The 15,976-nt window shown below is 42.0% G+C and overlaps 1 protein-coding gene across 2 annotated transcripts in view; it reads left to right on the forward strand.

The window, feature by feature from the left end:
* The window catches only part of cenpe (centromere protein E), a 109,662-nt gene that overhangs the window by 15,618 nt on the left and 78,068 nt on the right, over positions 1–15,976 (forward strand). The window contains exons 11-22 of one of the 2 annotated variants that reach the window (XM_084323715.1): positions 1,298–1,427; positions 1,550–1,669; positions 1,827–1,979; positions 2,066–2,216; positions 2,396–2,468; positions 2,649–3,744; positions 11,159–11,215; positions 12,593–12,814; positions 12,985–13,059; positions 13,168–13,236; positions 13,406–13,537; positions 15,755–15,932. In XM_084323715.1, the coding sequence (XP_084179841.1) occupies positions 1,298–1,427; positions 1,550–1,669; positions 1,827–1,979; positions 2,066–2,216; positions 2,396–2,468; positions 2,649–3,744; positions 11,159–11,215; positions 12,593–12,814; positions 12,985–13,059; positions 13,168–13,236; positions 13,406–13,537; positions 15,755–15,932 (2,456 nt within the window). The remainder of the gene's footprint in view (positions 1–1,297; positions 1,428–1,549; positions 1,670–1,826; positions 1,980–2,065; positions 2,217–2,395; positions 2,469–2,648; positions 3,745–11,158; positions 11,216–12,592; positions 12,815–12,984; positions 13,060–13,167; positions 13,237–13,405; positions 13,538–15,754; positions 15,933–15,976) is intronic. The other variant, XM_084323716.1, reaches the window with a different exon arrangement.

Below are 15,976 nucleotides of genomic sequence, written 5' to 3' on the forward strand. Positions count from 1 at the left end.
TATCTGTATGTCATGTATGTCATATATGTTATGATGAATTGAAAATGGGGGACCCTGATGTAAACAAGACGAAAGTCTTTCTCTGGTCTGCATCCCCTTAACAATTGTATGTATTGAGCTGTACTGTACCCATTCTGCAATCTGTTAATAAAGTTTTCAATCAATCTATAAGTATAACGCTATTGCTTTTCAAAAAAATATTTAAAAAAGGCCACTTTTCTGGGTGCCTGTAGTTGTGTATTTATCACTGAGTTTAACACTTTCAGTGCCACCAGGTGGCGCCAGAGTTGGTGCTTGAATGCCACCATCCACTTTAATGTTAACGTTAATATCGCCTAATCTATGTTTTAAATTATGGCTATGTGTCTAATCTGCCCGTCGCTTATCAAAGAATAATTTTCCAGTCAGTGCTGTCAAGACAGATTGGCTATGTGTCTAATCTGCCCATCGCTTATCAAAGAATCATTTTCCAGTCAGTGCTGTCAAGACAGATTGGTTTTTTATCGCTTCATTTCCGTTTGAGAGCATTTTGAAAAGCACCCGTTTTGAGGTAAAAAAAACAGCCCATTCTGGGCCATTCTGTGATAATCGTCTTTTACTGGAATATTCCAGAACGTTGATATTTGTCGGCCTATTTATGACTCGTTTTCAAATAAACGCTAGATGATCAATATTATACGTACACGCACGCCCATTCGAGGCGCGCGCTGATAATAGCCGTGTTCATTTCCTCATGGATTTTACAGTGAAACCGATGGAGCCCATTTCACAAAACAGCTTATATCTTCATCAAAACGAGTCTGATTATCCTAACACTGATAACATAGATTCCTTACCTGACATCAGATGGTATCCAACTGGTATATTCCAATTCCTGATCACCATTCGAAAAAATCGATAAGTATATAGATCTAACGTATATACAGTAGAACTCATGATCCGCGGCGCTCAGAGGATCCATAATGAACTATGGTAACCCCGGCTGCATCAGTGGAATGGAAAATGTGGAGTACAGGATTTTTTTCCCCATCCATTTTCATTGAGTCCATTCCAAAATCCCTTATGTCATCTGGGAGACGATAGGGGGGAGCTTTTTTCCACATCTGATCGCCGGCGGCTCTCGGGTAGACTAGGGTAGGCTCGCGTGATGCAATATGATTTCAGATCACAAAAAAAAAAATCAGAGAAATCTCGTGAGTGGCTTTCAACGTAACTATTATAAATCCGAGAAAACTCGTGAGTGGCAATCAAAGTGTTAAGGGGCTGGGATTTTAAATGCTTTTTTTTCTCCTTTCAGGGGATTCACAAACTACAGGGACAGTAAGCTTACTCGCATCCTGCAGAATTCCTTGGGTGGGAACGCCAAGACGGTCATCATCTGCACAATCACCCCTGCCGCAATCGAGGAAACTCTGGGCACTCTTCAGGTAGGAATTCATGTCCTGAGACTTCTCTCTGTAGGTCTGGACAATCTAGCGGTATTCAATTTGAATTTCGATACCCAGCCCTAGAAAGTACCTTACCCCCTCTGCTTCTTTAAATCATCTAGTTTGCTAGCACAGCAAGGAACATGAAGAATGATCCTCATGTCACAGAGGTGTCTGATGATGGGGCCCTGCTCAAAAGGTACCGCAATGAAATATTGGACCTCAAGCGCCGTCTTCAAGAGGCAAGTATTACATGTCAGTGTGGTTATAATATACATGCCTATACATTTCTTTTATATGATTTTGCTGATATCTCAATTGATCTTGATACTCTTAGCTGCATGATTTAATCATTCCCCTGCCATTCAACTCTTTGGTTTGTGTGCACCCCTACTGTAGGTTTCTACAGTCACACATAACACTGTGACTGAGAAGGAGACTCTTTCCCAGCTCATCCAAGAGAAGGATCAGCTCCAGAGAGAGCAAGAGGACAGGATCAAGAATCTCACTAAACTTCTTGTTACCAGCTCAGATTTTGTTACTATTAAAAGGGTAACTACTGTACAAAATAGGAATTTTACACATGATTTCCCTAATTTCTTCATTTTGACAGTGTAATTTCTTTTTTATCTGCCAAGAATCCAAAACGAAGGGAAACATGGGGAGGAAAGCTGCTTAGGTTTGCTGAACATGTAGACCTTGTGGTCGGACAGTCGGACCGCAGTTTCGCAGAACCACTCCAAAAGAGGCATAGAGCAAATTTTTCCAGCTTGGTTGAGCTGGAAGAAGGTAAGAGCGAGCCAAAAATACTTCAGTATTGCTGCATTTCCTTCTATGTAGTATATTACAAAATGACAATACACATAACTCATTACACATTTTGTGAACAATATGATTCATTCTTTACTTATTTTGTTTGGTTGATATCTTATTTTGTTTGGTTGATATCTTCTGGTGTATTTTGTCAGATGACGATGAGTCTAATTGGGAACTCTCTGACGTGGCTTTCAACATGGAAATGATTCAGAACAGTGAAGACAGGTGAACAATAGCACTCTGGCATTATTTGTAATTGTATTACAGCAGAACGGATGACGTTAATTTTGGATACATTTTCTCAATGTATTGTTTACCTTCCTAAAGTGTTTTGTAGAAATAAGAAAACGCCACAATACACCCCAACACATGGTCAAATGTCTGGTTTAATATCTTGATTTTCAGCAGGAGCAGTATGTCTCCTTTGGGCCAGATGAGTGCGTTTTCTGAGAAAATGTCCCACCTGGGGAAGCAGCTGGAAACTGTGATGCGGCAGAAGGAGGAAGCGGAAACAAAAGTGGACGCCTTGGACAGGAGAGTGGAGGATTTGACCCTCCAGCTGGAAACGGCAGCTCTGCAGACACAACAGGCCACGGAGAAGACTGAGAGGCTGGAGATCAGGCTGCCTGAGCTGGAAGGACAGCTGGAAACTGTAATGCGGCAGAAGGAGGAAGCGTCAACAAAAGTGGACGCCTTGGACAGGAGAGTGGAGGAGTTGACCCTCCAGCTGGAAACGGCAGCTCTGCAGACACAACAGGCCACGGAGAAGACTGAGGGGCTGGAGATCAGGCGGCCTGAGCTGGAAGGACAGCTGGAAACTGTGATGCGGCAGAAGGAGGAAGCGTCAACAAAAGTGGACGCCTTGGACAGGAGAGTGGAGGAGTTGACCCTCCAGCTGGAAACAGCAGCTCTGCAGACACAACAGGCCACGGAGAAGACTGAGAGGCTGGAGATCAGGCTGCCTGAGCTGGAAGGACAGTTGGAAACTGTAATGTGGCAGAAGGAGGAAGCGTCAACAAAAGTGGACGCCTTGGACAGGAGAGTGGAGGAGTTGACCCTCCAGCTGGAAACAGCAGCTCTGCAGACGCAACAGGCCACGGAGAAGACTGAGAGGCTGGAGATCAGGCGGCCTGAGCTGGAAGGACAGCTGGGAACTGTGATGCGGCAGAAGGAGGAAGCGTCAACAAAAGTGGACACCTTGGACAGGAGAGTGGAGGAGTTGACCCTCCAGCTGGAAGCGGAAGCTCTGCAGACACAACAGGCCACAGAGAAGACTGAGAGGCTGGAGATCAGGTGGCCTGAGCTGGAAGGACAGCTGGAAACTGTAATGTGGCAGAAGGAGGAATCATCAACAAAAGTGCACTCATTGGACAGGAGAGTGGAGGAGTTGACCCTCCAGCTGGAAACGGAAGCTCTGCAGACACAACAGGCCACGGAGAGGACTGAGAGGCTGGAGATCAGGCTGCCTGAGCTGGAAGGACAGCTGGCAGAGCACATGCAGGTTGGTTTCCTTTTTTTTAACCCCCAATATGTTTATTAGGTCATTTCTCTATTTTAACACTTTGATCGCCGGGGTTAAATTCATAATTTACCATCCCTCGCCAGCCCTATTTAACATGGAGAAGTTCCCCTTCTTTGCAGGGCTATAACTTTTTTAATTTTATTGCTAAATTGACATTACTATGGCCCATTCAACGTCCTATATCTATTGTTCAGGGTGTAGCAACGTTATACTTTTTCATTCACATATTCATACTAAAATACGGTCTAAAGTATAAGTATGTTTTTATCGTTTTCTGCAGCTTTCTCCAGAACTTGATTTATAGCCCTAAATGCATTATATTGATGATCAAATACAGTTTGGTAGGAATCTGTGCGAGAAAAAAAATGTCAAATGGACATACTTCTAGAAGTTACTACGTATGATCTGATGATGACCGGTTGGGGGGGGGGGGGGGGCGGGTCGTTTATAATTCCGTGGGCAACGTTATATCATTCATCTAGTGTGGGTGATATGATCATTAGAGCAGTTAGTATCGAAGACATTAAAAAAATAACGCTGAAACTCACCGTAGCTTCCTCTCGCCGTTGGGAGATGAGCGTGGAACAGAATTTTTTCTATTATGGGATGTCGAAATATCCAATCCATTTCCAGGTTGTATAATAGTATATACGTCCAAATCATGTTGTTTATCGAGTTATTGGTAACGGATCACTATCCGTTGTGATCAGCTCGAGTCCTGGGACTATTAGCGAGTGATCGGACCGAATTGAAATGAGCACCAGCTTCCACTTCCTGTTTATGCCCTGGGCGATCCGCCGATCGGCCACCAGATGGCGCTCTTGAACCGTTGTCGAGTTGAGAGGGGCTCAACAGTACATCTCATGTCTCCGGGGGAGAAATATGATTTCGATCACAGATTTTTTTAAATATTGATATCAAAGACGCTGTCCAGCGTCTTCAGCAGAATGAGCATGGCGGGGAAAGACGTGTTTCAGCGTCTCCGGCGATTAAAGTGTTAATTGACCATATTCACACGGTTTCACACCATTTTGCTCTTGTGTCATGCTCGGGTTGGGATTCCTTTCCACCCTGTTCCCACCTTGAGTGGTGGCTTAGGGTGTTTAGAATATGCGCCTTACATTTAGTTTGACAACGTTAAAACTAGAGATGGCCGATATTGGAATTAAAATGTAATATCGGAAATTATCTGTTAAAGGTCCCATGTCTTATAAATTGCCTTTTCCAGTGTTTAGCATTGTTTTCTAGCAATGTGGGGTTGTATCAATGGGGTCTGTGTCTCTAATTCTCATTTTGGCTTATCAGTCCAGTTCATATGTCACGAGATCCTCCCCCACTGAACTAAGCCATTCTGAATTTCGCGTACCTGTGACGTCCCAAGAATTCTCATCTACATAATTAACGCCCCCCCTCTATGGTTGTAGCGCACACTCAACCATTCGCGAGTCTTCCTCAAACGGGTTGACAGAGGGGGAGAGAGAGGGATACGGAGCATTTACACACACACACTCCCGACTGCGTGTGTGTGGGGACCAGCGTTTCCGTTAGCCGGTAATTACCGGTATTTGACCGGCAAAATCTGTTGAAGTCCGACATGTTTAATCTCTCCGGTCTTAATGTCCGGTGAAAATAATTCCCTCTAAGCACAATTTGATTATTTGAATAATACTTAAGTATTAAAATAGGCTAAAATTAAATAGCCTATGCGATGAACGAAACAATCATTTGTTTCATCGTTGCTTCTAATAATGACAACGACGTTGTCAGCGAGAGCTTAGTGCTGGGTTTGCGAGTGCATGTGCAGCTGCAGAGCCGGAGCTGCAGCGGCACAGTGCAGTACTCTAATTCAGCCATTGGCAATTCAGCTGTTGGGTGGGGGGCGCTGCTGAGCGGTCCCCAGATAGAGCCAGAAAACAGCTGAATCTGCTGCTCTGCATCGACATACTCGCGCAAATAAGTCATTGGGAGGTGGAGAGAGAGGGAGTCGTGACGCAAACCCACGATAATGTTGCCGTCTCTCTCTGCCAAATTTCTCAGTTCTTCGCTTGATATAATTAATACAAATGTCCAATATAACGGAATTCGTTAGCTCATAAAAATTTGATTATAACAGACCGCTGTTTATTAATGTCGGGCGACTGCCCACAGACACCTATTTGATTTAAAATCGGCAGCAGCACGGAGTCTCTGGACTTATTTTATTTGGAATATAATGACTGTATACGGTATACGCAAAAGTAGCCTAGTTTTAAGTAAAAATATTACAAATCTACATGCCTTGATGTCATTCTTTTGTTTTGTTGTCATTCTTTTGCCTATCAATTGTTTTTAAGCTCAATAAACTCTGACCGGAATTTCTCTCATTTGACCGGTAGATTGAAATCTACCGGACACTGAGGCCGGCAACAATTTTTTCTAACGGAAACCCTGGTCGGGACGCATCTCTCCTCTCTCTCTCTCTCTCTCTCTCTCTCTCTCTCTCTCCCTCGAGTCGTCTCGGAGCATTTACACACATTCCCGACTGCGTGGGAAACATGCACGCTCTCTGAGCATCTCTCTGTCTCGCTCGCTCGTTCTCTGCTCTCTCTCTGTCGGCACTCACACCAACCTGTTGCAAAATATCATAGCGCACACTCCCACTTGTATTCCGATCCGTGCAATAATATTCACAGGGTATATATTGTCATTTGAAACAAGTTACCAATGCATTGTCCCGTGGGATTATGCCCCCCCGCTGCTGCATATATCTGTATCGGTTGGTATCGGAAATTAAGAGTTGGACTATATCGGATAATCGGTAAAAAAGCCAATATCGAACATCCCTAGTTAAAACGCATGTAACATGTGTTTCTTTAAATCAAGGATAAACTGAAACAGACTGCAAACTATCAAATAATTTTAGGCAAATGTATGTTCAGTTGTACTACAACAATTCATATTTAAGTAGGGAGGTGGAAATTATATTTAGTTTTTTATCTAAGTATTGATGCATAAAAGAAGTATTTTCACAATTGAATATTCCAATTTTCAACATACCCCTGAGGGTTTCTGCTAGAAAATGTATGTGTCCGGGAAGATTTCAATGTCCCGGACAAATAGGATAAATTCCGGTCAAATATTATCTGCGTTTATTGAGCTTATATTACAATAACATTATAACCAATGCTTATTATTTGTTTAAAAAAAGAATAATAAGTAGGCGACATGTTGTTAACTAATTCCAATGCAACAAAATTGTTACTCCAGTCCACACACGCACATCTTGCAAATCCAGCTGCTTTGCAAAGTAAACGCAGAAAGAACGAGCACATAATGTTACTTAACCAAATAAAAATAAGAGGGCATTTTTTCACAGGACATTATGACAAAGATTTAAATTAGGGCTGTCAGTTTATTATGTTAATTAGATTAATTACACAGCAAATTAGCCAGTTATATATATATATATATTTTTTTTTAATATAAATCTCATTCATTCCATAAGAACGTAGAATAAACATTTACATTTTATTTTTTTAATGGTCCATTTGCATGTTCTTGGTATCTGATTCTAGGCCGGGACATCTATGGATCTCAGGGAATGTATTCCCAGTGTCATAAATACTGTGTCTGTTACTAGGCTTGAGTAAATTGTGAGAATATCAATTCAATTATTTATTATAATTTTTTGACTGTGAATAACACCATGCTAAAATTGACCAGACCTGACAGATCTAAGCAAATTAAATGAATAAAGGGAAGATGATTAAACGGAAGGGTTTGTAGATACAGTACTGAATTCTGCCATCCGGACACATGCCATATGAAATATGGTTATAGAATATAAAATATCAGGCCTAAAATTGTTATGTGATTAAAATGCGATTAATTACCGTAAATCCTCTAATAGTGGAGGGTACTCTAATAAAGGACGGGCCTCTTATAATGGCAGAGGGTTTATGCAGACAAATACAGGCCGGTCTCCAATATTATAAGGTTGCAAAAAAAAGTTTTTATTTTATTTTCCGTGCCGTGATATAGAATGAGAAACTCTTGCCAATGCAAATCAAGTGCTGCCTCCCGCTACACTGACTACTGTACATTAACGTTTCCCTAGCATTAGCTAACGTTGTCATGATATCTAGATCTGTGGTGTCAGCTGGATGACGTTGACTTCGTTTGCAAACGTTAACGTTCGCTATCGGGGGAGGAAATTGGTTGTTTGTTGTTTTTATCTTTTCCCCCCTCCTTTTTCCTCAGATTTTCTCCCATCCCAATGTTAGTCGTTATGCCAATTCCCAATCCCCTTCCTGGTCGCTGCGCACTTACCCCCCACAGTCGGTCTGGGAGAGTGGAGGCTACCACGTCCAGCCAATCAACCGCTTCTTTTCACCTGGCAGCGCGGATTCTCACTGAGAGGGCATAGCGTGTGGAAGGATCACACTATCCCACTTAGATCCTATCCGCGCTTAGCAGGCGCCCCGACCGAACTGTAGGAGTCGCTGTTTACAATGACCCAGACCCACCCCGCCAGCTTCTCCCACCCTCTAATACTGCCAATTGTATTAGTGTGAACGGCCAGCCAAGCTGGTGACAAACCCGGAGCTGTGAGCTGGATTCGAACAGGCGAATCCAGCCGCTCCGGGGTTGGTGACGAACGCAATCTCCGTTACGCCACCTGACTGCCCTAAATGCGAGTATTTTTTATGTTTGGCGAGTGATTCATGAAGAGCACTCGCCAGTCTGGCGAGTACTAGTAAACAAAACAAAAAAATCATTCTGCAATCTGCTGATTCGCTCACTGGCACAAGCCGAACTCTGACTCCCCCTTTATGATTCCTCCCATTTGCGCCTCATAATAATCCGACCATAACCAATAGGGCTGTCTTAAATACTTAAATACTTAAATACTAAAAAAAATTATCGAAGTCAGTCAGTCAGTCAGTCATGGGGCCATTGGGTGGGGCCGGGGGACAAATACACTGGAGGAAAGTAACCCAGCTCAGCACTGCCCAAATTATATCATCACTATTGCCTGTTTGAAGGATATCATCCTCAAACACATATACACCTACATGCCTTGTAGAATTCCACACATAAGAAAGAAAGATACTGGGATGAATAAACAAAATAGGAAATAAAATGTAGAAATGCATGCAATACATAAATAAATATGAATCTCCATATATGAAATAGAACATTTAGATAAGGTGCTACTGACATGTTTTGGTGAGTTCTTTGTTTTTTTGTGGAAGTAGCCCTTCTTAAAAATGCATGAACATTCACTGATAATTGGTCTGTAGTGGAGTCTACAAGGTCTACATTGCCGGACCATGTAGAATCCCGACCTTGTAGACTGACATAATTCTGTGCATAGTTTAGTCTACACAGGCCATATTTCAAATGATCAAAATCTTACTTCATTCATCTTAAACATTCTTGATTTGGGGGATTGGTAGTTCCCATGAAATCTGAAGTTGTTCAAATGACAACAGCGATCCACCTTGAATTAAATCACACAGCAGAGTGAAACCTTGTTGGCTGCGTCACAGTCACGAAAGGGGCTACTTAATTAATTAATCCAATCCACTTTATTTATAGAGCACATTTAAAAACAACAAAGTTTACCAAAGTGCTGTACAAGTCCCACAACATTTTTTTTGAAGCTTCGAATTAAAATCGAAGCTTGGCCCCGAAGCTTCGATTGCCAAAAAAAGCTTAGAAAGTCAGCCCTAATAACCAATGAACATCATCGTTGTACAGATGCGCTCTAAGCTCCTCCAATGAACACTTGTTTTCTAGAAGATGTCGCGCATCTAGGGGAAGTGGACAGACCACTGCGCGCGGACCTACAGACTCCTGTCACCGGCTTGACAACGTAGAGACAAACTTAGACAAAAACACATCGTGGATGAAAACAATTGCATGTAGAGTCGTCGCTTTCGGATATCAGTGCGGTCTGACATGGGGGCGAACAACGGCACACAACGTTCTCCTTTGAGTCGGATGAGAATGACAAGTGGGCGTGAGGCTAACCAGCATTAGCCGGCTAGCTACCTAGCATGTAACATTGTAACAAGCTACCATAACGCGCATTCAACATAGTGGACTATACTGAGCGGCTTTGCTTAAATGCAGCCGAGTGACATTTTATTATTACCGGGTTTCCCCCCATATCACCACTCGCCCATATGCCCTTCACAACGGTGGTGTTGTCATACTTGGCATTCAGAATACACCTGCTGAACCCCTAGCGTTGACATGAGATTCGATTCCAATGTATTGTCATCATACAGCACAAGTACAGTACAACCAGAATACATTTGGCATCCAACCAGAGTGCAAATGTAACAAGTCAAGTTCAAGTTGTTTTATTATTTAGCTATTACATTACAGTGAAATGCTTGGTTCTTTCACTGCCCAGCCCAGCCCAACCCAGTCCAACCTAGACCAGCCCAACCTAGACCAGCCCAACCCAGCATCTTTCACTGCCCAGTTCAGCCCAACCCAGTCCAGAATAGTTCCCTCTTTCATGTTAAAGAGTACAGTGTGATTAATGCATGTTGTATGTGATTAATGCATGTTGTATGCTAATGTTGTGGAGAGTAGAGACACTTATTAATGTTTTATGCTAATAAATATTTTAAAGAGTAGAGACACGGTGTGATTATTACTATGATTGAAAATCAATTTAGATGAAGACGTACAAAGAAGTAATTATCACAATTAGTGATTTCTTTTTGGCTGGTAAAAAAAATCAGTTTGGCTGGTAAAGAAAATCATCTACTCGCCAGTTGGCTGGTAAGCCAAAAAGTTTGTTTCCTCCCCTGTTCGCTATCTATATGGTGTTGGCTGGCATTGTCCAGTTGACACATTACAGATCATGATGCTATGATAACGTCAGCTAAAGCCACTGCATTATTATCAACTCGATTCGACTGAGGAAGAGTTGAGAGGTACCACACGCTAAATCATCCCCGGACCTAAATCGTCCCCGGACCCCGCAACCTAGTATAGCCGGTTCCAATTTCAGTGTATGAATTACGTTAATCCCACAATTACTCAACAGCACTCAATATTTAAATACCAATGCTAGTCTAAATAAATGTAGGCAGACAATGTACGTATTAAAATAATAATGCAATAAAAGTTTGAAAATGAAGGGATTATGTCCATGAGTGTAATTTTTAGAAATTAAGGCATGCCTCTTATATAAGCCGCTCTCTAATGAAGGCCTGGTGCTCTTTGCAGCTGAGGTAAATAGAAGACCGTCCTATATTTGAGGATTTACGGATTAATTTCTTTTATCGCCTGACGGCACTAATTTAAATATGTCTGACTTCAACTGATTTTGTCCGTAAAAAGAACTGTAATTAGCGAATAACGGGAACCCTGGTACCCCTTTGTTTTGCAGATGAAAAAGGAATTTGGAGAGCTGATTCAACTGTGTGAAGTGCTTGATTCAGAGAAGGTAATCCATAACTACATAGTTGTTAATAATTAACTCAGCTGGTCCTTGCCCTCTGTCAGTAAATATTTTTAATACGTTGGGATCATGATGAAGGATGTACACATTTCTACTTTGTAACATATTTGATTTTTCTCTCGCATACAGTATAAATGTTTCATTTAAACTGTTTACTTTAAGTCAGGTTAAGCCGTTTCACCCAGCATGTAAATGTGATCTCTGTTCACCCTGCTCTGATTTTCTAAATTGGTGAATAAGCTGTTTTCATCTTAATGTATTGCATTCCATCAGCGATAAGTAGAAAAATAACTATTCGTCATATTGGTGAACGATTTAATTAATTTACTCACTCATCAATAAAACAAATGCAGCGTATATATATACACAGTATATTACCTTTTTGATTTGTGAAATTTGAATTTATTCACACACACGATACAATACATATCATTCATGATGAGAACATCATCGAAATTGTGTGCTAGGTCTCCCAAGAAGCTATTTAAAGCTTTTGGAGGGAGCCTGATCACAAACGGAGGCAAACAAAACATACAACATGGATAGGCTTACACACCTACCTACTTTATACATACAACATAGATGCATAAATACAAATAATATTCCCAAGTATGGTTACTATTTAGAGATATGATTTGAGCAATTCCTTTCATTTGACCACTGAGTAGCATAGATGTTTGCTAGGGGGATTGGGTTTCTTCATTGAGCGTTTATCCTCATCATAAGGGACACGTATCTTGTGTTTTATTATAATCGTATATAGTCTTTAATCCCAAAGGCATTTGAAATGTCCCCTTGAATTTTTTACTTAAGATTCCCCTTAATTTTTTTTTAATCCACTTTTTCTCCCATTTTCTATTTTTCTCCAATCCCAATTTTCATATCGTCCAATTCAACCATCCCCTGTCTTTGAACGTTGTTTCTTGCCTCCCACAAGCCGGCTGCAATGTGGACTAAGTCATACATAGCACGAGTCCCCTCCGATACTCGAAGTAACCGCCGTCGCATCTTTTCACCTGCGCGGCTCGATCTTTCAGCGTCGGGGGTCTGGGCTTTGGAGGGTCCCCGCCCCCGTCGCTTCTTGATTCTACTGCGCAGGTGCACCAACCGACCTGTAGGAGTCGCTGTCCACAACGCCCGATCCCCACCCTTCAGTTTCCCTCCCCATAATACGGCCAATGTGTATTACTGTGGACGACCAGCTAAACTGAAAGCAATGTGGAGAGCGAGGCTCGAACAGGAGGCATCCTGTTCGAGCCTAGTCTCCAGCATTCGTTGCGAGCGCCTTGCCCACTGCGCCACGTAGCCGCCCTAGATTCCCCTTAATTTAAGATTCTCATAGATGAATTTGTCTGTTTCCAGGGAACTGTGACCGATGAACGAGACAATTTGAAACAGGAACGAGACTATTTGAAACAGGAGCTGGGCATCTTCATGGAACAGTTTGAAAGTCTCGAGAAACAGATTGAAAGCCTTGAGAAAGAGAAAACGGCACTTTCATTTGAGCTGGAGGAGAAGAGAGAGGTGGACTCACTGGACGAGTTTACATCTCTAGAGAAGTCCTATAACCGAGAACTTGTGGAGGTAATGTGATTACTCTATTTTGATTTACTTTTTAGTTTTTTTCTTATAGGACTATCCTGGACACTATTGTTCCATAATCTGGCATCATGCTAATAAACTTCTCGTAGGTTTATATTTGTAGCGAGTTCTCGCATGGGTTTATACAAATAAATTTTTTCGTGATCCCACAGAAAGAGTTACAAAAGGAAGTGTCCAGCTTGAAGGAGAACATTAAAACCTCTGAACTCAAATGTCAAAAGCTTGAGGTGAGGTCACAACCTATAAGGCAGCTGTATATCACAGGGGATTATAATTTTCAACAAATTCAGTTAGTCCCCTGACCTCATCTTATATTTTTCCTTAAATTTTTTAAGGACAACCTGGAGGCTACGTCTGAGGAGCTGAAAAAGAAATCTGACTGGGCAGAGGAGCTTCAAAGTTTGGTATGTTTTAATTGGCTTCAAAGTTTGGTATGTTTTAATTATCAATAATAATCTCAACGTATCTTGCTACTGTCCCCCCCCCTAATAGGCCCTATCTCTCTGCAAACTATCATGCTACTGTTTTTCCCCCCATCTCTCCTCAACCTAACATGCTACTATCCTCCTATAGAGTGACAAGGACTTGGCCCAGCAGGTGAAGCAGCTTCACCGCTCTCTGGATGATGCTGAGGGACTCAGTCGGGAGACCAAGAAGGAATGGGCTTTCCTGCGCAGTGAGAACATTGCTCTCAAGGAGAGGGATGTAAGTGCACACCTACATGTACCCAGGGCTAGAAATGGAGGGAGTCCATCCCAACATCCTGGTGATGATAAAGATGGTTGTCTGGGATGATGTAAAACAGATTTAGGGACGGTCGATGGGTAGGGGTGTGGCTTAACACTTTCAGCGCCATAAGCCGTCCCCATCACTGCCGCTTCAAGGCCAGCTTAAAATGGTAATTTTCGCGGTGTTTCATTATGTTTGCAGAGATGCGTGTTCTGTATTATAGCTGTGGAGACACTGGTGTGGCTCATTTGACACTACTTGTAGTCCAATATGGAAACAAATAGTTTGTTTCTACACACTGTAGTTTGTAGTTTATTACATGCTAAACATCGTGCATTTCCAAGAGAATCTTCTTGGAAAGTCTTAGATCGTGAGATAAAACATGTTATGTGCAATAAGTCGAAACCGTTCTGGTTAGGGATGTCCGATATTATCGGCCGATATCGGCATTAAAATGTGATATCGGAAAATATCGGTATCGGTTTTCAATTTTTTTTAACCTTTATTTACCCAGGCAAGTAAGAACAAATTCTGATTTTATTTATTGTCAAAAGTATGCATAATGTTGTGTTAAATCCACAACAAGAGATATGTAATGTTAATTACCTGAAATTATTCCATTTTTTTGGGGGGGAAACCCTGCATATATCGGTTGATATCGGTATCGGAAATTAAGAGTTGGACAATATCGGTATATGTAAAAAAGCCAATATCGAGCATCCCTAGTTCTGGTTGATCCCCTGAAACTCCAAATACTCCCAAATCAAAGGTATATACCATGTACCTTCACAAAATCATCAAGGGGGGGGGGTCGTTTTAACTCAAAACCGTGATCGTGTTTGTCGAGCATGTTTTACGTCCGGTAAAACACAAAACTGTGATCCTTATAAAAACGTGTTTCAGGTTCGGTAAAATAGACATAGAATATACCTTACCTTAGCCAGAAGGTATTCCAAAAAGAATAATTCCAAGTGATCGCATCGCCATCGCGATTACCAGTGTGTATGTCTATACACGTTTCGATGGTAAATACGCTTTGGCAATGTAATTTCGAGGGGGGGGGGGAGATGACAAATTAACATATGTGGGGCGGCTATGGCTCAGGGGTAGAGCGGGGCGTCCAATGATCGAAGGGTTGGTGGTTCGAATCCCGCTCAAGCCCATGTCCATCCCATTGCCGTTGTGTCCTTGGGCAAGACACTTAACCTACTGGCCTCGTATGAATGTGTATGCATGTGAATGAATGTTGGTGGTGGTCGGAGGGGCCGTAGGCGATGATTATTCGCCACGCTTCCGTGAGTCTGCCTCAGGGCAGCTCTGGCTGCAATTGTAGCTTACCACCACCGGTATGACTGTGTATGAACGAATAATGGACTCTGTGAAGCGCTCTGAGTCAGAGAAGAGCGCTATATAAATCCAATCCATTATTATTATTAACAACCTAGTGGACCGACACAACATATACATATACATATAAAGTGGTTGATAAATACTGCTCTATGCAATAGCAATGTGATTATGGTGTTTTAAGCAGTGTCCCCTAGAAAGAACTGGTGCCTGTCCATGTGTCCAGGAAGATTTCATTGTCCTGGACAATTGGGAGAAAATCTGGTCAAATATGATCTATCTATTGAGCTTAATGTTAACGTTATACTAAATTCTTGTCAATTGTCACAGTTATGATTTGTAATAATTAATGTTACATTGCCTCCACTCTGTCTGCACTGCAGCAGCTCTCTATCTCACTCATGGAATGGCAGATTGAAGTTTTCGTAGCCACAACTTCATCATGTTTGTCTGTATCAATAGTCTTATGTGAAGTGGGTGACATTTTGTTGGCACAATTTTAGAAATGCACAAACATGAACCATTGTTTTTTATTCTTTTAGATAATGCTATCTAAATCTGTAATTGTATTCCAATGCAATTAACTTTTCGTGGTAACATTACTCCATAGAATCCAACTCTCATGCTCCAGCTTCCACTGTTTGAGCAATATTTCTGTTTCAGTGGCAAAAACAAGCGCTTTGAGTGGATGTACGTTACTTAGTAATCAATTATTTTCACAGGATATTATGACAGGAGAGATTTAAAGATGTCGGACTTCAACAGATTTCCCCGGTAAAAACAGTAATTACCGCATAACGGAAACCCCGGTTTTAAGGTTTTCCCATGCTATGTTTCTCTTTACAGACAGAACTGACTGCCACGTATGAGAAGATGGAAGCCGAGGTGAACAGCCTGCGCTTCAAACTGGAGGCTGAGAAGTCTCTCTTCAAAAAGATGCAGACTGACCTCCAGAGAGAACTGCAGGTTGCCTTTGATGAGAACACTAAACTCACCACTCTGATGGATGGCAAAGTGCCCAAAAGTAGGTCTTAACCCCTTAAGCTTGATCGGTCCGGTAGTACGAGA

This window comes from Notolepis coatsorum, assembly GCF_963971535.1.
Source record: "Notolepis coatsorum genome assembly, chromosome: 10".
NCBI classification, from domain to species: domain Eukaryota; kingdom Metazoa; phylum Chordata; class Actinopteri; order Aulopiformes; family Paralepididae; genus Notolepis; species Notolepis coatsorum.